We start from the raw sequence: 21537 nt of genomic DNA, 5'->3' as shown, positions 1-21537 counted from the left end.
AGCCCTGCCCCCCTCACAGTTGTCATGAAGGGCAAAATTAGCTATATAGACCAAAATCATTTTTTGAACCAGGCTGTAAACATGTTTTTTTTTCTGCTGTAAAGTTGGGTATTTTAACAATGGGGAGTCTATAGGGCCTTTCACACCGCAGGAACCTTTTCATAGTACCAGAACTAATTGTGGAACTACCCACTTTTTGGCGCTTTCGCATCGCCGGAACTGGGTGCGATTTTAGTACCGGACTGCCTTTTTCGAAAACCAAATTAGCTCCTACTCCGGAGCAGGTTCTTACCAGTACAACTGGTACTAATCATGACGTAAGTAGACATTGATTGGCCAAACGCGTACGAGAACGCCCTCACCCGCCATGATTTAAAACGCCGTGTAAACATACTGTAAACATTGTGTCAACTTATTTCGCAAGTATGGAGAACAGCGATAGGTGGACGGACGCTGAAGTACAGGCACTTGTAGCAAATGGAGCACTGCCAGTTGTCGTTGGAGATTCTTAGTCCTCCTTTCCGTTCTTTCAATCGCTTTACGTATACGTCGACTTTCCATGTCCATTATTGTGAAACCCGCAAGACACAACAAAAACACAGCTCCGATCACAGCATCCTCCATCCTCCTGTTGTTAATGTTGTTCTTTGTTTCTGTTGTTGAACGCCGCGCACAAATGACGTTGCTGTCGACCGGCTTACGTCACTTCTTAGTACACACTGTCTGTGCGAATGCAACCCTTTAAATTGTACTGGGAAATAGTTCGCGCAAAATAGTCCCAGTACTTTAGTACTGTACATTTAGTTCTGGAACTAAAGCGGTGCGAAAGGCCCTTATGGGATTGACTCCCTTTTGCAGCCAGCCTCTAGCGGCCAGTTGACTAATTACAGTTTAAGTCACTTCCGTGTTGGCTTCACGAGAGAGAGCAGGAGGTTGCCGCTTGATTTGAACCTGTTCCAGCAGACTGAGAAATGATGATACCGGAGAATGGTTTCGCATACATGACTGATCTCATGTGATGTTACACTTCTCTTGGCTGTCTGATTAATATCTGCATTTAAACCGGGGAAATGGTGTTAAGTCATTAGTAATTTCAGAGTTACTTGGACTTTTCTTTGAGACCTTTTCCTGAAAGGGGCCACTTTTTTAGATTTTTATTTTGTTACTCAAAGTCTTATTACAAACAAATATTTTTACAGTTGGACTTCAAATAACTTGAAGTTAAAATTGCCAAAGGGGTCTTCAATACCTGAAAAAATTACTTCCTGTTGTTCATCAAAGTGCACCACATTGCCGTTTAGGGGCGGATATGTAAATAATGGGTGATCAAACATTGATGTGCTTGTGATAGGGATGGCAAGGGTTTTGTAATTTCTGAACAAATTTGCAGCTTAGTTTCCTTAAACTATAGGTGGGCTGGGGGAGCTTTTGAGTTTTGGATATTTAAAAAAATAGTTGTTTTAATTTTTTGTATTAATATTTTGAAGAAAGAAATTATCTTATGCTCACCAAGGTTGCATTTATTTGATCAAACATAATAAATAAGTAAAAACAGTCATGTTTTGAATTACTATTACAAATTAATAGAAAACTTTTTTTATTTTATTATCTTAATGTAATTTTTTCCTGAATTTTCAGCTTCATTACGCCAATTTTCAATGTCACATGATCATTCAGAAATCATTCTAATATGCTGATTTGGTGCTCTAGTAACATTTCTTATCAGTGTTGAAAACAGTTGTGCTGCTTAATGTTTGTGGAAACTGTGATGCATTTTTAGGATTCATTGATACATTTTGAAAGTTCAAAAGAACAGCACGTGTTTGAAAATCTTTTTTCATTGTAACTGTCTTTACTGAAATTTTTGAACGATTTATGCTTTCTTGCTGAATAAAATAATTAACTGACTCCAAATCTTACTTGCCCCAAACAACAAAAGTGTTGTTTTCTATGATATGGTCCTTTAAAAATCTCTGTGTGGATGAAGAATCTAATCGTTCGTGTTTGGTTGACAGAGATGAGATGGAGGAGGATGACTGCTGTGAGGACTCTGAGCATTCTGTGACCGGCACTAAAATCAAAGTGAGATACGGCAAGGGGAAGACACAGAAAATCTATGAAGCTAACATCAGGAACACAGAGACAGATAATGGAGAGGTTCTTTACCTGGTGCATTACTACGGCTGGAATATTAGGTGAGGTGTTGATGCGACTGTCTTTTAATGTTTAATTTACTGCATTTAATGCATGTGAAAATTATGACTGGATTTTGCCTGCAAATACACGGTGAATATTGTATATACTGCTCAGTTCTACTGAAAATTGAAATGCTTGTTAAGAGAATGGGGTCAAAGATGATGATACCAGAGAATGGTTTCGCTAACTTGACTGATGTCATGTGATGTTACACTTCTCTTGGCTGTCTGATTAACCTCTGCTTCAATTTAACATGTCATAATAACCTTTTAGTCTGTTACCATTAGAGATTCCAATATATGTTATTTCATCGGTTAGATTTCTTAACTCTTAGACGGCATGCATTAAATGTCCATTATTCATTTAAAAGGATCAGAATGGTGCATGAAGACTGAAAGGGTTATTTATTGTTCACCCTGTGCATGATGACAGTATTATTCAAGGGATTTTGTCTCTGCAACAGATATGATGAATGGATCAAGGCAGATCGAATAATATGGCCTGTTGATAAGGGTGGAACAAAGAGAAAACAAAAGAAAAAAGTGAAGGTGAGTGGGAATCTGTCTTAAAAACTAAAATGAGATTTATCTTTTGAGAACCTTGGGGGAAAAAATTATCTTTTGAGCTCTCCTTCACCATAGAATAAAGAAGATGGAGAGGAGGATAAACAGGCTAAACAAGTGATACGTCGAGGTCGTCCTCCACTCAAATCCACCCCTCCCAGCACCTCCCGTAGTGTGTCTAAGACCCCCAGCAGCGAGGGTCGATCCGGCAGCAAGACCTCAAGGCCCACAGATGCCTCTACCCTGCCAAATGGAGAGGGTAAGACTGTCCATGTCAAAAGCTGTCTATAACCTGTGTAATCTTGCAGCTGAAGTTCAGGTCTGATAACTGGAATGGTAGTAATATCATGCTGCCATTTTGTGCCACTGCCCTGTCACAAGAAACAGAAACCAGCCTTTTGCCATGTGATTACAAACATTCTAGTTTCTATAGTAAGATTAATGGCTTGGTGGGTTTTGTTGAACATTACTACTGTTATGAGTTACACTTATATTTAGGCATTTGGCATATGTTTTTTATCTAAAGCATCTAATAGTGTATTCAATGTACACATTTTACCAGAATGTATGTTCCCTGGGAGCCCATGACCTTGGCTAGTGTTTAACACCATAAATATTTGGACAGGTACCCCTCTTTGGCGAATGAGGAGAACTTCTGGGATGTATGATTCGGATAGAGGATCTAATGGTAAGAGCAGCTCACATCGCTTTGAATCGATAGAAAAACAACACCTGCTGAAATTGATAACTTGATGGTTTTTATTTTCTGCCACCTTTATTTAAAACACATCTTTAAAAGAATTGTAAAAGGATTGTATTCTTCATATGGAAATTAATTTGGATATGACTGAGATATATAAACCAGTGAGCTCATGCTGAACTGCAGGGTTAAAAAAAAATCACATGAAATTGTGTTAGACATTTTCATCACTTCACAAGTTTTTAACTGTCCAATGCCTTTTCCCGTCCCCTTTTAAATTAAATACTCTGATACGTTGACTCAGAAAACACAGATGATTGCTTTTATTGTCCAACACGTCTGTGCATCACTAGTTTTAAGCATCATACTTGACGGTTAACTTTCATGGTCATTGACTTTGATGTATGTTTTCATTTTTAGATTCAGGGAACTCCTCAGATGATAGTGAGTGTGAAGAATCTCCTGAGAAGAAGCTGGAATGGACAGAGACAACCTATCCACCCCCAACAGCAAAACAAGAGGCAGCTGAGAATCTCCCAGAGGAGATCACAATGCCAGAACCTGCGCAGACTGAGCCTGAAATTCCCAGCAGCACTCAGGAGATGCCCAACTTCAAGGAGAGGGAGAGTAAACCTGAGGAAGACACATCCCTGCTCCCTGTTGCGTCTGATGACGGATCTACAAAACCGAGAGTGAAGAAGCCTCATTTGAAAGAACCAGGATCAGAGACTCCCACACAAACACCTGCCACTGCTAATCACATTCGGACAGAGGAACCCTCCACTCCTCTGCAACCTGCGAAGATACCCCAGAAAAGGCCATATAGTCCTTTAGAGAGAATAACGCACGTGGAGATTACCTCGGACACAGACTCTGCAACAGAGGACTTCGGCCCGTCAGAGCAAAACGCCGCAGTGGAATTCGAATTCACTGAACGGCTAACGCCGGAAAGGGTAGTCCACGTGGACATAGAAGAAGAAGAAAGAAGAATGCTTTCTCTAGTTAAAACCCCACCGCTGGAGAAGAAACCTGATCCTGAGAAGAAGACTGAGGTGGTGCAGAAACCTGAGGAACACCCTTCTCCAACATTATCATCTCCCAGTAAAGATATCGAGATGAAATCTGAGATGCCCGCTCTTACCAGAGAGGTGCACCTCAGGGTAGAACCTCCTTGCCCAGAGCTTGAGGATCCAACAACAACCGCAAATGAGGAAATGATGCCTCAAATCGGCCCCGAAGCGCTGGTCTGCCATGAAGTGGACCTTGACGATCCAGAGGAGAAGGACAGGCCCTCTGGTGAAGAGTTACTGCTAATGATGAAGGAAGAGAAAACTCAACCTCTAGAGCCTTCCGACCAACTTCCTCATGTCCTGGCTGCAGTGGGACCTCCACTCCTGTTTTCCCCATCCTCTGCCCCCAGCCCGGACGAATCTCACAGCACTAAGAGTGAGAGCGACACCACCATCGAAGTGGACAGTGTGGCAGAATCACAGGAGGGGCTCGGGGAGAATGAGTCAACTCATAGTTTTGATGCTAGTGCAAGTTCAAGCAATTCTAGCATCTCACTGCAGGATCGAGATGGAAAGGACAGAGGTAGGTGAAAGCTTGATGAAACCTGGTTTTAAAGAGTAAGCCGTTCGAATTGGAAAAAAATAGCTATTTGACTATTGGCATAATTGATATGATCAGCAATAGACCTTTGTCAGGGTTAACACCATTATCTATTTTTGAAAGGAGTGCAATGAGGCTCTGAGGGACTGAAGTACAGTGCGTTGAATAGATTGTATTGTTGTTTAACAAGATACTTTGTTGTTGTTTACAAGATGAGTCTTTCAGAAGACAAAAACTACAAAAAAAACAGTTTTTAAAGTTTTGAGGTGTGATATGTGATCTGGGACCTTTATAACCTTGCATGCCACTGTAAAAACTGTAAATATATCCCTCACAGCCTTGTTTTCATCTGTGTTCAATTCAATGTGGTGTCTAACCTGACCAAGATTTATATATTGTCTTTCACTAGATTTGTATTATTTTTATGGCAAATAATAATTATTATTATTTTTATTTTTTTTATGGCTTTTGTTCTGTGTGATTTTCTTATTTGTATTGTTATTATTCTGCATTTTCAGGTCAGAAAAGGTTATTGGATTGCACTACTGGCTTGTCGGCCAAGAAGCAAAAACGTAGCCAGAAACGTTCAAGCACTGTATGTAAAACAGAGAAGAATGGAGCAGGTGAGTGTTTTGATGCAAGTTCAAAGCCTTGAAAGCATTTATGGATTGATGTCCAAGTCAGGGTTTACTTTTTCTATTAGTTGTTTGCTATAAACTGATATTGAAATTTTTGTTTTATTTAATTAATTTCTTTTTATTTTATTCCTTAGATTCCTATCCTGGAAGGTTAGGTCAGGTTTATTAAAAAAAAAAATGTTCCCAGTAAAAATTGAATGTATGTGATTAATCAAAGGTTGGTGGAAAGAGAATAGAGTCAAAGATGATGATACCAGAGAATGGTTTCGCTAACTTGACTGATGTCATGTGATGTTACACTTCTCTTGGCTGTCTGATTAACCTCTGCTTCATTTCTCACGTTCAAAGTTAAACATTCTAGCTTTAATTTCTATTTGTGACCAATGATGGCTTTAATTGTGTATGACGGGTATTTTTTGTCTTGGACTCAAACCTGATAAAATCTCTCTCTGTATGTCTCCAGGTCACAGTAGCGACAGTGAGGACCTGTCTGCCATGGACAGCTCTAATAAGCTAACCCCAGTCAAGCACTCCAGCCTACCCAAGAGCCAGAAGCTTTCTCGGTCACCCGGTCTGGTTTCTCCCAACATTAAAGACATGGAGAAAGACAAGCACAAAGAGAAGCAATCCATCCCTTCCCCCCGCACATATAAGTGGTCCTGCCAGTTGAGTAAGTTTACGAACTTTACCAAAGTTACATTAGACACCAAAGTTACTTTTACATCCTGTCCTCACTGGTTCCTGCTTCTGTTTTTCACAGCTGAGCTGGACAACATGTCAAGTGCTGAGCGCATTTCATTCTTGCAAGAGAAGCTACAGGAAATCAGGAAGTACTACTTGTCACTCAAGTCTGAAGTGGCTTCCATCGACAGGAGGCGGAAAAGGTTAAAAAAGAAGGAAAGAGAAGGTAAATTTGCTTATAATACATAATTTTTATTTGTTCATTTACAAATATTGCTGCTATTATTATTAATAAAAAAATAATTTCTATTTATCGATTATTATTTATAACATTATTATTATTAATGACATTAAAAATGTTCTTGTTTATTCCGTTCAGGTCTAAAGAATTTGGAAATTGTACTTAATGTTAAAAAATGTAAATGGTTTTTGAATTTCTCAAATTATTGACCTTTGACTTGGTAGTAGTAGTGGTATTTATTTTTCATTTTGTATTTATTCATTTATAATGACATTGTTGATATTATTATTATTATTAGTTTAATAATAATAGCTATGATTGTTAGTGTTGTATGTTTTTCTGTTCATCAGGTTTAAAAAAAATAAAAAATTGTACTATTTAAACTTCGGATTTCTCAATTTCCGGTCTTTTGTGATTTATTGACCTTTGATTTGTGATCAACAGTGTCCCACACCACAGCGTCCACATCATCAGGCTCGTCCGACACGGGCATGAGCCCGTCTTCTGCTTCCCCCACGCAGAACACTGTGGCCGTCGAGTGCAGGTGATGTCACGCCCGTGCCCTGCCCCGCCCCTGCCCCTGCCCCGCTCCACCTCTGCCTTCTCAGCATCCTGCTACCTCCACGGAGACACACTGGCATACTGATGAGCCAGAGCAAGCAGCCAATAGCACTCGACTGCTCACCGCCTCCACGTCTCTGATCCCTATTGGCCACTCCCACATTCTGCACTTTGTAAACTGATCCTGCCTCCTCTCGCTCGCTGTCACACCAGGGAACGTACTCCACGTGAGGGTTGAATGCAATCTATGAAATCAAAGCTTACAATTTATCCATCCAGAACGTATATACGACGGCACTTTTCACTTCGCTCTCTACAAATGCTGAACAGAAACCTCCTCTTCCTGCTTCTGCACAGCAGGGACTGAATTTGGATGCAGTTGTCAGAACATGGTAAGAACATTGTCTCAGATCCCTAGGTAATGGTCACCTTAACCAGCTGGACATGGTTATTCAAAGAAAGGTCAGTTGGAATGCGCTTGTTCCATCAGAACTGCCAAAGTACATGTGCTACAGCAGAGTGCCCTATTTTGGAAAAGTAGGACAAAGTCAATTGCAAAAGGAAATGTAGTTTACTGAAAACTGCAGCTGGCGTCTTCCACTTCTGTCTTAGTATGCGAGCACAGAGAATTATGCAAAACCTATTTTTGTTGTCTCTTTTTAAGAAAATGAAAACTAAAAAAAAAAAACCTACAGAAAATGTTTACAGTGGAACACGAGGTAAAACTGTTTTCAGTGGACTAATTTCCTTTGCAAGTGTATTTTGTCTTTTTATATGTAATTGCAGAGTTTTTATTTTAGTATGGAAAATTTCAAAAAGTATATATCACAGCCGTGAAGTTATTTAATTAAAGATTTCTAGAGCTGAAATTTTTGTGTAAAATAAAGGTATTATCTTGCAACTTGTTAAATATATTTATTCAGTCCGTGGACAGCATTTTTGTATTTTTTACAAGATGAGAATCACAATCATCCCACATTCGGTTCGGTCGGTGGGGTAGAAAGAGTATGAGAATTTTGTCGGGTCATCTTGAAGCTTTGAATGTGACATCACAATTTGGGTAACTACTGTGCAGTAAACCGCATCTTCCCCCGTTTTCTTTATCCATTTGGGCCCGAAGCTCCCCTGATGGAACACCAGAAATTGGTGACCTGCTTTTTCCTCCCCATTCTTGTTGATTTCAGATTTTCTGGTACTTTATTATTTAATCCTTTATTCTCATTTTCATTTCGAGTTCTTGACCAATTGAATAAATGAGTTGCTTCTCACACAAGTATGTTAAGCCCAGGGGTTTCTTACTGTTCCTTTTGTAAATAGATCTTTCAAAAAAACATGTATTTGAAAAATACATTTTACACAGACTGTAAAAACGATTTATTATTTTTAAACAGTACATCTTTGTATATTCATTTTCCTTTTCTATGTCAAGTTGGTAGAAGCATTAGCACATCTTTAGACTGTATATACTCAACAATTTTGGAACCTAAACCCAAGCTGTCTAGAGTGATGACCCATATGACTATGTTGAACATTTTATGCTGTAGGCATTGATTAATTCACTGCGACAAAATTGTGAAAATTGCTTCCCTGTGACTTCAGTTTATTTACAGATTCCTGGAGGAAGAAATGAAGGCATTAGGTTCCTGAGCAAAGCCATTGTATCTTTATGTAAAATAAGAAGAGGTCTTCTCATTTCTAATAAAGTTTTGAAATATTCCGAAATATTCTTCCTATTTCTTTGTCTTTATTAACTGGTTGAAAACTCACAAAAACAACAAGGGGCACATTTGAACCTCATTTGTTTATTTGGCAGAAAAATGCATTCCTGTATTTTTAGGACAAAATATGGATATTATCAGAATTTTCCTTCAAATTGTAATGCCACTATTTTATTCTAAGAAGATTAAATCCACATGGCTTAAAGAGAGTATAAACAAATACTACCATGATGTGGAAATACTTAAAATATTTAATGTTCAGTTTTTACTCGAGTTTCATTGAAATTTCGCAATGCAAAATTGCTTTAAAAAGGATTTTTTTTTTCCTTTAGGCAAAAACTATTTATTTTGGACAGAATTATGACTTTATGGCCATGTTTTCTGAGATTCGTCTAGCTAGTAATACTAATAAAATCTTCATAGAACTCATCTTTGTTAAAGGAATAGTTCACCCAAAAATTGAAATTTGCTGGAAATTTACTCGCCCTCGGACCATCCAAGATGTAGATGAGTTTGTTTCTTTGTCAAAATAGATTTAGAGAAATTTAGCTTTCCATCACTTGCTCACCAATGGATCCTCTGCAGTGAATGGGTGCCGTCAGAATTAAGAGTCCAAAAGGCTGATAAAAGCATCACAAGTAATCCACACGACTGCAGTCCATCAGTTAACATTGTGAAGTGAAATGCTGCGTGTTTGTAAGAAACAAATCCATCATTACGATGTTTTAACTTCAAACCTTTGCTTCTAGCTAAAATACCAGTTTATAATCTATAATAACACTTTCTCCAGTGAAAAAATTCATCTGGTCTTAATCAGGAGAGAAATATGCACAGATCAAGCAAAAACTGTAATAAACATGTTGGTGGATTTCAGTGTGAATGGACAACAGGGGATGGACTTTTTCACTGGAGGAAGCATTATTATGGATAAAGGACTGATATTATGGCCAGAAGTGGCCGTTTAAAGTTAAAACGCCTTGATGGATTTATTACAAACATGCAGCTTTTCATTTCACAAGATTGGAGTTGTGTGGATTACTTGTGATGCTTTTGTCAGCTGTTTGGACTCTCATTCTGGCAGCACCCATTCACTGCAGAGGATCCATCGGTGAGCAGGTGGTGTAATGATGTATGCTACATTTCTTGGATGGTGTGAGGGTGAGAAATTTATGAGCAATTTTTGGGTGAAGTATTACCTTAAACCTTTTTTTTTTTTTCATTAGCTAAATTATACATGAACGAGACTGAATATTAGAGTTGACTAATATTTTATTTTGTAGCACGCTAACATAAAAACAATCAAGATCTTTCGTGTTTTACGGAAGACCAACATAATGGTCAAAACGAGAGTGTCTGTCCTTTGGGAAACCAAAATTCCCAACGATCCATTTATCCGAAGAGCCGGCAAACGTTACAGGACTTCTCACAGTATTCCCAGTGCCTGCGTCGTCTGCCCTGCTGCTCCAGTTTGGAGAGCCCTGCTCCATGCTGGAATAGAGAGAGCCTGACGTAATGCTCTAGAGTTCAGCCGCAGATGATTATCGTGGTTGTCCTAACAAGCCAGCTTTAGCAGCCAACGCTTCATTCTGCTGGATGTGATATTCCTGAAAGCGCATGGAGATCCTCTGCGTCATCTTCAGATACTTCTGTAAGCAGCTCTCAGAACATGTAGTCTGGAAAGGAAAGGTACATTGAAATCCAGTTAAAGGGATAGTTCAACCAAAAATGAAAATTTGATGTTTATCTGCTTACCCCCAGGGCATCCAAAATGTAGGTGACTTTGTTTCTTCAGTAGAACACAAACGAAGATTTTTAACTCAAACCGTTGCAGTCTGTCAGTCTTATAATGGAGGTGAATGGGAATCACGGCTTTGAGAGTAAAAAAAACATACACAAACAAAACCAAATTAAACCCTGTGGTTCGTGAATGACGATACATTGATGTGTAAAGACACGAAATGATCGGTCTGTGCAAGAAACTGAACAGTATTTAAATCGTTTTTTACCTCTGATTCACTGCAATGTCTTAACTGTCCTGAGCGCATCCTCGACAGCCTGCGCTTGACACGTCTTCTTCTTGCTTTACGGCGGACTTATAAGTGCATTACCACCACCTATCTCTCAAATGGACCATTGACACTCCTAATTGAGATTGTAGATAGAGTGTCAATGGTCCATTTGAGAGATAGGTGGCGGTAATGCACTTATAAGTCTGCGATCCGCCGTAAAACAAGAAGAAGAAGAAGACACGTCACGCACCGACTGAAGAAGACGCGAACGCGCTCAGAACAGTTCGGACATTGCAATAAATCAGAGGTAAAAAAACGATATAAATACTGTTCAGTTTCTTGCACAGACCGATCGTTTCGTGTCTTTACACATCAATGTATCGTCACGAGCCGCAGGGTTTAATTTGGTTTTGTTTGTGTATGTTTTTTTGACTCTCAAAGCCGTGATTCCCATTCACCTCCATTATATGACTGACAGACTGCAACGGTTTGAGTTAAAAATCTTCGTTTGTGTTCTACTGAAGAAACATAGTCACCTACATTTTGGATGCCCTGGGGGTAAGCAGATAAACATCACATTTTCATTTTTGGGTGAACTATACGTTTAAATTAATAGTTACATTTTTATTTCAAAGGACTTATAAGATAGCTTGTAGAAATATAAGCCTAATCACAATTTAACACCACACCTCCTCTGGCTTGACCTCTCTTGTAGTGAAATCTTTAACACAATCCATGAAGCAGTTTTCTGTCAGTTTATTGTAGGTTCCCAGGAATTCTTTGAACTGCAAAATACAAAGATGGGCAATTAAATAGTTATTTAATTATTTCAAAACTGAAAATAGACAATAAATGTGTACGGTTACGTCTAAGGTTCCTCTTACCTGTTTAATCTGGTCTGATTCGTTGACTTGAGCCGCCATAGTTACAATAAAGTGGGATGCTGTGGATGAAATGAAATGCCATTACTCACACCACGAGCATTTGAGCCAGAAATTCTCCCTGTTCTTATCGACAGTGCAGAAGTTGCTAAATAAACGTTCTTTTTGGCCAAAGAGTGTGATGTTGAGTGGCTACATTAGCCATTAGCATATCACATGTACATTTATAACACTAAATATGCGATAAATGCCTTCCAAAATAAATGCTTTAATAAACGCTTTATAATAAATAAGATGTAGACAATAAATATAACTAAAAGCAAAGCACGTAAAAACAAAAAAAACAAACAAAAAAAAAACAGTAAAGCTACTACCTTTGCTGTCAGAGCTCAGGATGTGAAGGACATGTGAGAAGAACAGAAGAGATATCCGCTGCTTCACATCGGCAGATTCGGCACTTTCGTAACAAATAAGAGCCCTTATAAAATAAAAAATAAAATCGTGTATGAAGGAATAGAATTCAGATCCTTAGAACTTAAAAAGGCTATTTAAATTTGTATTTTATTTAATATATTATTACATTTTTATATCATTTTATACATATAATTGTGTCTGTAATACACATCTTGTTGAAAATGTACAGACATAATACACAAAGACAAGCATCTCTTCTTTTGATTATTTAAAAGCGTCTTATCTTAAATATTAAATATTGTAAAACAGGCATTTTTACATTTTCAGTCGTTTTTGATATACTTGTCTCACAGTATAAAAATGCATCTTCTAAAATTTATTACTGCGCAAAAAAAAAAAAAAAAAAAAAGGGATAAAGACTAAAAAAAAAAAAAAAAGCAAAAACAAAGAAACATTTATTTCTCATGTTTACCAGATCAAATAAGGACCAAATGGGGGCAGCAGTGTCGAGACTTCCGAGACCAAAACAAAGGGAAGACAGACTTTTATTTTGAAATCTGCCTTGCGATCACGCTGTTGTTTCCAAGATCACGGTTGTGAAGTTTTGTTGTCAGCAACAACCGAAGCTGTGAAAATAACTGGATTTACGGCTGAAATAAAACATAATTTAAATATATCACATTAAAATATTACGAAACAAAGTCGGGATTTACTGTAATAACAGAAATGAGAGGCTGAGCCAACCTGTTGCTTTTAAAAATAACCTGCGGCGGGAAATTTAAAACCAATACTGACAACAACACCAGAGTGACTGGCGTGTCATCTGTGGATATCTCAGGAAATAAAGGCAATAATCGTTATCTTGATGTCATGTTTACGGTAAGACGGTTATGAACGCCTGAAAATGATCAAAGCTTTTGGCAACTAACTGCTGGGTCTGTAACTTTGTTATTATCAAAAAACCGGTGTCTCTTTATTGGACTGTCTAAATACTTGTATAAAAGTGGAAATGGACCCTTGTTGTGTGTCTATGATCAATAACACGCACTTAAACGACTCTACATCCAGTTCTGATGCAGCAGATGTGTTAATTAACTCAAGCAGAGCAGCTTTGGGTGCCAGCAGAGAGGAAATACAGCGTAAGAGCCATAATAAAGTTAATATTTACATCAGGAGACTGTCAGACTCTGAAGATGTTCATTCTGTGGGTGGGAGAGAAATCCCACCTGTCCTGTCTGTGAATATACCTTCAGCTTCAGATGCAGGTAACACTGTTAGATTAGGCCTGTCACGATAACAACTTTTTGTTGTGCGATATATTGCCCCAGAAATTTTTATGCCACTGAATATATAATCATAATATAACGGCATAATAATGCAAGAAAGCCTACATGCTTTCAAATGACAAACTTTCCATTCGTAAGAATATTTAGATCATTAAGTATTTGAAATTAAGTATCAAAATATTACATACCTTAAAAAACTTGAATAAATAGTAAATAAACAGATACAGGTAACACTATTAGATTGATTATAGTTAGATTGTGAGATCAATTAAATGATCAAAATAATAAATACTTTTTTTTAATCTAAATTCATTTGAACCCCATGAACAACAGTCTGGTGGACCATCAAATCAATTTGCTGACTTTTTTGACCAAGTGAGTTTTTTATTTTATTTAATTTATTATTATTATTATTTACAGTTGATTTATATTTGGTTTGTAATTAAACGACTTAAACTTGCTTAAGTTGATTAACATATTTATTTATTTATTTATTTTCTCATATAGGTCTCCAGGAAAGAGAAAAGTAAAGTTCAAACTACAATCATGCAGACAGCAAACTTAAAGTCAAAAGGTATTATATTATATTGGTATTAAAGTAATGATCAAACTACAATCACGCAGACAGTCAAAAAGTATGAATTTATATTATGTTTTGCTATTTAGAATTATAATGGTATCATATTATATTGTATTGTTTTGAATTATATTGGTATTATATATTTTTGAAAGCAGCTAATGTGAATCGATTTGTAATCTCTGAACACCGCAGGTGAAGATGTGCACATTTCTACATACTCTGCTGATGGGAGAGGAGCAGTTTCTGCAGCCCTCAAGAAAAGGTCATGCCTGCTTTCACTCAGTTGTTCCTATGATCAAACATGGTTATTTTGTACACATGGATATTTCACTTTGTTCCTCAGATCCCAAAGTGCCCCTTTAAGACGTAACGTGACAGTACAAGTGTTGGACCAAGACAGATCCCAAACTCCAGGAGGCCAGTCAGATCCTGTTTGTCCATTAGGAGATCCTGGGACTTCTGCAAATGTGGCAGCCATAACAGCTGCTACTATTGCTGCCACAGCGCCACTTATCAAGGTAGACATTTTTAGATTCATACAGCATTATAATATTGTAACATTCATAAAGCAATACAGTATTATAGCATTCACCTTAAACTGTCTTTGTTTGGTCCATCAGGCTCAGAGTGAGATGGAGGCTCAGATCGCACTGGTAACTGCTGAGCTGCGGAGGTTGCAGGCAGCAGAGTCCAATGTCCAGCCGGGAAGGGCGGCCAGTACTGAGAACAGTCCTGCTGGGAGAGTAGCCCATCTGGAGGAACAACTTAGCATTCTGATCCAGCAGAGACTGCAACACCTGGAGACGATCCAATGTCAGCAGATCCAGCTGCAGGTAAAAATGGCAAGACCTCTGTCTAGATCTGGAGTTGCAGAATCTAGCTATTTTAGTTTAGTTTAGTTTAGTTTATTATTTTGTTTTGTTTTTGTATTAGTTTTGTTTTAGTTTTGCTTTTGCTTTTATTTTTATTGTTTTATTTTTGTTTTTAATTTTGTATTCTTTTGTTTTGTTTCTGTTTTATTTTATTTGTTTTGTTTCATTTCATTTTTTTTTAAGTCGTCTTATGTTAGTCAAGGATTATTGCACCAAAAACATTCATAAGTTAGTTTTCCACCCTTGAATTAAATGTATTTGCTACTGTAAATATGATGTGGTGATATAGTTCATACTGTTGTTCATCAGGGTGGCTTAGTACCAAATACTGAGCAGATCATGTCTACATAGCACATTGAACTTTTTTGATTTCAAACAGACTTTAATTGCGGAAATCTGTTTTTAATGAGTCACATGCTGTTGTGTCACATCTTCGTTTCAGAGACTTTTATAGAGGGTGCAGGAATGAATAATGTGTACTTTGCAAGCAAAATATTTATTAAAACCACGACAGCTCATATGTAATGTATATCCCTCTGGGCACTTAGAGAGGATTAAATAATAAGTTATTTGATATATGAATATGAAAAAGTGACCTATATGCTTATTGGACAGTGACCGATAACAAAACTGTATAAGAATGGTAGCTTGGACAGAGACCGATTCAGATGGTCAGCTGGCATCTTGGCTTTATTATTTCTTCTAGTAAAGTCTTATTTTGGCTTCTGGAACTCTGCCTCTGAGCATTATTCCTGCAAGACCGAGAAGACTTTTCTCCACTACAGTTCATGAATTGGTTCTGTTTATCTTGTGTTTAGGTTATGCATTACTTTATCATATCTCCTCTATCTTCAGAATCGCCTCCTGGGATCAGCTTTGGATGTCGTAGCAGCTCGGGCAAACACAGACTCACAGTCCACCCTGCACATGAGCTCTGGAATCACCCAGACAGACTCTCTGCCAGCTCAGATCTCAGGCAGTCGCAGCATCAGTCTCTCTGCTACTGATAAAACCTCTGCTGGAAGCCCAGCATCAGGTGAGGCTGCTGCTGAGATTTGGTATGCATATATAGATTTGTATACTTGTATTGACTTTTCCCCTTACTGGTCATCTATCAATAATGTGACCCTAAAAAAGTATTTGAACATTTTTGGATACTTAAGTTACACTTAATGCATTGCATTAAGGTTCAAAATATGGCATCAGCTTATGGCGTCAGAATCGGCTTCAATTTAATGAGACACTTTTTTCAATTAGTTTTAACCAATTGGTTTTCAGGTTATTTTCATGGATGTCAATTCCCATTAATTTCACGCAGATGTCTTAGCAGAATAACCACAGGTGTAGTTCATTATATTAGCATATGAACATGTTCCAAAACATTTGACAACCAGAAAGTGTGCAAGAACATTTTTCTTGATTCAAAAGAAACATTTTGAACATTATTGTTTAATTTTGTGAAATAATTCAAAATGTGTGCTTGTGCTTTCTTAAAACAGATGTCACTTGTTTTGATATTTTATTATAAAATGCAAATACATTTATAATTTTTTTAATTATGACTTATTTGTGACCCTGGACCTCATTATCACAAACAACATTCCTGCTTTTCCATTTCACCTCGCTCTTTCCTCTTTTTCCAATTCGCTGGTAATTTAGCTGCGAGATGTGAGCTCAGAGATGGGGGTCACTGACATAAGCCCGGCCGTCTGAAACCTGGGAGAATTTTCCCACCTGAATCTAATCCGCCGGCTGCTGCAGCCCCCTCCGTGTCTCCCACATGAACGCCGGATTGCTTTCCCAGACGCCGGAGCTGTATTCTCAGGCTCGCGTTGATGGATGTGTGTGGGAGAACAGAGAGTTAATTATGGCTTGCAGTTTTTCAGTGTGTATTTTTCCTGGAGTGTGAAAATTCTCTGTTAAATCACCAGTTCTGTCTGTTTTCGACCTACATACATACACAGTGCACTCTTCCTGATTGATTATTCCATTGAGTTTGATGTAAAATTTGGGGAATTTTATGTAAATTCAGGGAATCAGCACGTGTAAACACTAAGGTACAGGGATGTGTGCATCGAGACAGTGGAAAAATTCTGCAGTAAGATGTCTGTTGCTACGAACTCCATTTTGTCACTTGTGCGCATCAATCTGGTCGTCATGGCAACCCGGCTATTTCAGTGGCAGCGTTTCTCCATCTCTCTGGCTGTCAGACCGTTCTCTCTCTCCATTGAAACAGGCTATTTTTAGCCATCCTTCCTTTTGTTTCTCACGTACATCATCAAAACAGAATTAAATACATGCGGAGAGGTGAAATCTGGAGCGTGAGGTGTTGTTGTGTCGTGCTTTTATGTTCACTTGTTTATGAGTAATCCACCAGGAAATTAGGAGCGGTGTGTTAGAACTGGTTTAATTATCTGAGCTTATATACGCTTTGGTCATAAGGTAAATTTAGCAGCTGTTACTGTGGTTGGGGATTTTTATTAAAATTTTTCAGCATCACATTTTTAGGTTTATATGAGTGAATTAGAGAAAGTGTGTAATTAAGGTGATTTATTATGACCGATATGATGCAGGGAATTTGAAGTGTCCGATAATCAATATGCCAACCCAGTTAGTAATTGTAGCTGTGTAAAAACACAATCATTCTGAATATTTTATTCAGAATATCAGTAAAAATATTGTGTCAAACACTGGTCAATTGCTAGCTGTATCACCTTTTTATTTGAAGTTTTAGTCATCTTTTAGCATCTGTGCTGTTCATTTTAATGGTCCTTTGGTCTGACAAATGAGTTTTTTAAAAGCTTAAATATTCCATGTGGTCACTCAAAATAATATTAGGTCATAAAACAGCATGTATTGTAGTTATACAAGATGTAGAAAAATAATTACAACAGTTTCCAATAGACACTGTAGTCACTGTTTGAAATGTCATTCTTTATTCATCATTTTTATTCATTTAGCCTTTAGGTCAGTCAAATGTGTCCAGACCATTAGTGAAAACAGTAAAATCAAATAGGTGAAACAGAAGTCAAATCATGTAGTAATGAGTGGAGAAGCATTTACATTAAGGGGTTCTGAATATTGCAGATGCCCTCAACAGCAATTCCTGTGGTCTTGCCTCATCAAAGATTTATGGGTAGACATTTTAGCTTGTACTAGACAAACACTAGCTATGTTGAGATATGCAGTATCTTTAAAATGATCTGATTTTATAAATGCTTTATGTATGTATGAACATTTGATTTATTTAAAACATAGTACTGTAAATTTGTGAAATATTGTTAACTAAATCTTGTGATGGCAAAGCTGAATTTTTAGCATCATTAATCCAGTCTTCTGTGTCACATGATCCTTCAGAAAACATTCTGATATGCTGATGCTCAAGATACAGTTCTTATTATTATTATTAATGTTAAAAACAGTTATGCTGCTTAATATTTTTGTAGAAATTGTGATACATATTTTTCAGAAATATTTGATGAAGAAAAAGTTCAAAAGAACAGCATTTATTTGAAATAGAAATATTTTCTAAAAATAAATAAAAGTGTTAATTTCTTTAAAATGTTATTGATTCCAAACCTTTTAACAGGTGTATATGTTATAAAGTGTATATTATAATAACGCTATATATAAAAATCCTTTGATTCTTTAGGCTAAGCAGAGAAGATACTTGAAGATACAGTGTGTGTCCGTGTGTGTGTGTGTATATATATATATATATATATATATATATACACACACTGCATGCTTTATTAACACCATGACCTACATTGTGATCCTAATGTGTTCACTGTACATTTTGAAAGCTAGAAAGCTTCTTGTCACTACTTCCACGTCAACCAGCAGATGCCAGGAGAGTCTGTCTGCTCCCCGCAGGGATGCCCTTTCCGATTTAAATGGCAGACTTTATTATTAGCCAGTGCCCTTACCTGCCGAGACCTCCATCACTGTTGATGTGCGCTGGGGGGTGGGTCACATGCCGTGCGTCACAACTTAATAGAGCAGCAAATACAAGCTATCCGCCCCTCTGCAGAGTGTTCAAATGTATTATGGTTCTTTGTGCTCCGTAATGCATTACAAAAAAAACCCCGCCATTTCCTTGTAGTGTCTGTGCAGAGTTTAACATGCACAGGGTTTTTAGGTGTTCACTAGCATGGTGCCATATTTAAGAGCCGAGCTCACGACGGGCAGCAGTCTGGCATTGTGCGTCAGGCAGCACTTACGAGAATCTGGCCTTTGGTGAGGTGCCAGCTCCATGTTAAATGCTGACTGTTGTTTACGGCTCTGTGTTTGGAGTAATTATAAAGGCAGCAGAATGGATCTCCGTGCAGCCTCGGGTCCCAACATTACAGCTGATGTTTTGCAGCTGTGGACGTGTGTGGGTTTGACGTCACGCGGCAGCTGGGAAAGGGGATCGGAATCTGTGCGGTAACGCTGGCAACCATCGTATATAGAACTGTCAAGAGCTGTTGTTTTCATCTGTCACAGTAAACACTCCCAGAATGCACTTATGACAAAAATATGGCCCAGAAAAATTATAACTGCTAGAGTGTGGTTAATGAAGTTATTGATTTATTTTCCATGTTATAATATATGTTTATTGAAATTTTTCTCTTTCGAGTGCAGTGACAGCATTTTTATTACAATTTAGTGGCCTTTATTCAGTCATTTCAGTATGTAAATAGATTTTTTTTTATGCTTTTATTCAGCAAATATGCATTAAATGTATCAAAAGTGACAGTAAAGACAATAATACATTTTTTAAACATTTTTGATTCAAATAAATGCTGTTCTTTTGAAACTTCTATTCATCAAAGAAAAGCACCAAATCAACATATTAGAATGATTTCTAAAAGATCATGTGACACTGAAGACTGGATTAATATATTATTTTAAAAAGTTTCACGTTTGTTATTCGTCTAGTACTGTGGGTCAAATTACCAGACATTTTACAGTACAGCTTTTTTTTGCAGTCATTAACAGCGATGATTGTTTTTGCATGTCTGCTTGCTCTCTCACAGGAAACACGGCGCAGAGGGTCTGCGATACAGGGGCTTTGTTTGCCATTGAGTCATGAGACTTTAGCTGTTCGTTTAACCGTATTCAAGAAGCTTGAAGGCCTCATGTTCCCTGTTAGCCAGACACTGGGGCCCACTGGAGGCACGTATGGCAGTGCTGCTGTTGTTCCAGTTGTAGGAGGAGGCCCTCCTTACGGTGCCTTTTTGACCTTAAGGAAATGATTACGGTCAGGAGCTCTACTGTTGATTTTGGAGGATTGAGAAATCCTTGTCCTGCGTATTTATATAGCTATGTTTCCTTTCGTCTGCATTCCGCAGTGCCGCAAGGAGAACTTTCCACTCTCCGGCCTCCTAATAGGGCTCAGGCGAGAGCGCCGGGATATTTTACATTTGCACGATATGAGGTTTCCCCCCTCCATGTACTCAGTTTGACTTCTTCCATTTACAGTCATGGGCTGACAAACTGTAAGAATAGCGAAAGAATAACTGCTCGCTTGTGTTCAGAAATGCCTGGCACGTATCACGTATTTATGGTCCGGGTTATTGGCACGGTGCGCTGGATTTCTGCAGAATTGATGACTAGCTGAAACACACGGGGCCTTGTTAGAGTCGTAGGCCCACAGCGGTGTGTGTTCTGGCATGATGAGCTGGACTGCTGACTGCGGCAGGTGTCTGGTGCCCGGGCTGATCCTTGCGATATCTTCTCTCTTTGCAGGAAATGGCAGACTTCAGGACCAGAGCCCTAATAACCGGAGGTCTCCCGAGAGATGCGGCTTGCAGTCTGTTGGGGTAAAGAGGTTCGCCATGGCAACAGCCGACAACGGCCAACCAGAGCGGTCCAGGTAATAATAGATCTTGTTTTCAGAGCAGGAAGGCACACAACCCTCTGCCTTCTGTGTTTCGCCATACACAGTGTGTAACCATAGTAGTAGACCTACATAACTACTTCTTTTTTCCAAGCCAAAGGAATGCTTTTGTTTTATTTATGATGCTCGGTTAGGCCATCTTGTCTTTTTCATTTAAATACGCCCTCCTAATGTTCCATAAGCAAGTGTCACTTAAAAAATGGACGAAGCGTACACGTGTTTTGCCCGAACATCGCTCTGTGCAAGAGGCTTACCGCAACTTGTCAAAATGACAGTATGAGAAGCAGTGTGTTGATGTTGGTGGTTAACACTGAATGTCTTTGTTCTTGGCCTGTGATGTAGCAAGGGAGGTTCTCAATAATACGAACATGTTTTTGGATCTCGTTCTGCAAATTCATATGAGCCTCCTTGAAGAAAATTTGTCATGAGAAGAAAGATCATTTGAATTGGAGTTTATAGAACTGTCATGGGGCACACAGAAGACAGTCTGCAGCTGACACTAACAAAAATTAACTAAAAGTATCATGGCTTTTTAGGATGTGTTTTTTGGACATGTGCAATAGTAAATACAATACTATTTATATAATTACAATAGTATATGAATTAGTGGTTCACCGATATGTTTGTAATGGCCTATATACATACCGTTTAAAAGTCTGGGGTCAGTAAGATTTTGTTTTGATGTATGTATGTATGTATGTA

General features: G+C 38.1%; 2 protein-coding genes and 1 pseudogene across 3 annotated transcripts in view; 2 read left to right on the top strand and 1 right to left on the bottom strand.

Moving 5' to 3' along the window:
* The window catches only part of LOC107689315 (AT-rich interactive domain-containing protein 4A-like), a 23147-nt pseudogene extending 14936 nt beyond the window's left edge, over positions 1–8211 (top strand).
* A 1804-nt stretch (positions 8212–10015) lies between these two features.
* timm9 (translocase of inner mitochondrial membrane 9 homolog) lies at positions 10016–12778 on the bottom strand. 2 transcript variants are annotated; one of them, XM_016487265.1, is made up of 5 exons: positions 12686–12778; positions 12174–12277; positions 11803–11861; positions 11608–11703; positions 10017–10582 (listed from the first exon to the last, which is right to left on the bottom strand). In XM_016487265.1, the coding sequence occupies exons 3-5, from the start codon at positions 11839–11841 to the stop codon at positions 10448–10450; spliced, it is 270 nt and encodes an 89-aa protein (XP_016342751.1). In that variant the 5' UTR covers positions 11842–11861; positions 12174–12277; positions 12686–12778; the 3' UTR covers positions 10017–10447. The 2 variants fall into 2 exon arrangements, with proteins under 2 accessions (XP_016342750.1, XP_016342751.1); XM_016487264.1 differs by lacking the exon at positions 12686–12778 and having other exon boundaries at positions 10016–10582; positions 11803–11863; positions 12183–12250.
* A 444-nt stretch (positions 12779–13222) lies between these two features.
* Positions 13223–21537, top strand: part of LOC107689324 (protein TALPID3-like) — a 119663-nt gene continuing 111348 nt past the window's right edge. Inside the window, exons 1-8 of the mRNA XM_016487272.1 lie at positions 13223–13483; positions 13818–13874; positions 14007–14073; positions 14272–14341; positions 14423–14597; positions 14700–14912; positions 15807–16009; positions 20638–20811. Coding sequence (XP_016342758.1) covers positions 13223–13483; positions 13818–13874; positions 14007–14073; positions 14272–14341; positions 14423–14597; positions 14700–14912; positions 15807–16009; positions 20638–20811 — 1220 coding nt within the window. The remainder of the gene's footprint in view (positions 13484–13817; positions 13875–14006; positions 14074–14271; positions 14342–14422; positions 14598–14699; positions 14913–15806; positions 16010–20637; positions 20812–21537) is intronic.

Source organism: Sinocyclocheilus anshuiensis, unplaced genomic scaffold (genome assembly GCF_001515605.1).
Source record: "Sinocyclocheilus anshuiensis isolate Anshui unplaced genomic scaffold, SAMN03320099.WGS_v1.1 scaffold1006, whole genome shotgun sequence".
NCBI lineage: Eukaryota > Metazoa > Chordata > Actinopteri > Cypriniformes > Cyprinidae > Sinocyclocheilus > Sinocyclocheilus anshuiensis.
Note: the sequence above shows the minus strand (reverse complement) of the source record. Positions and strands in the feature narration are given on the sequence as shown.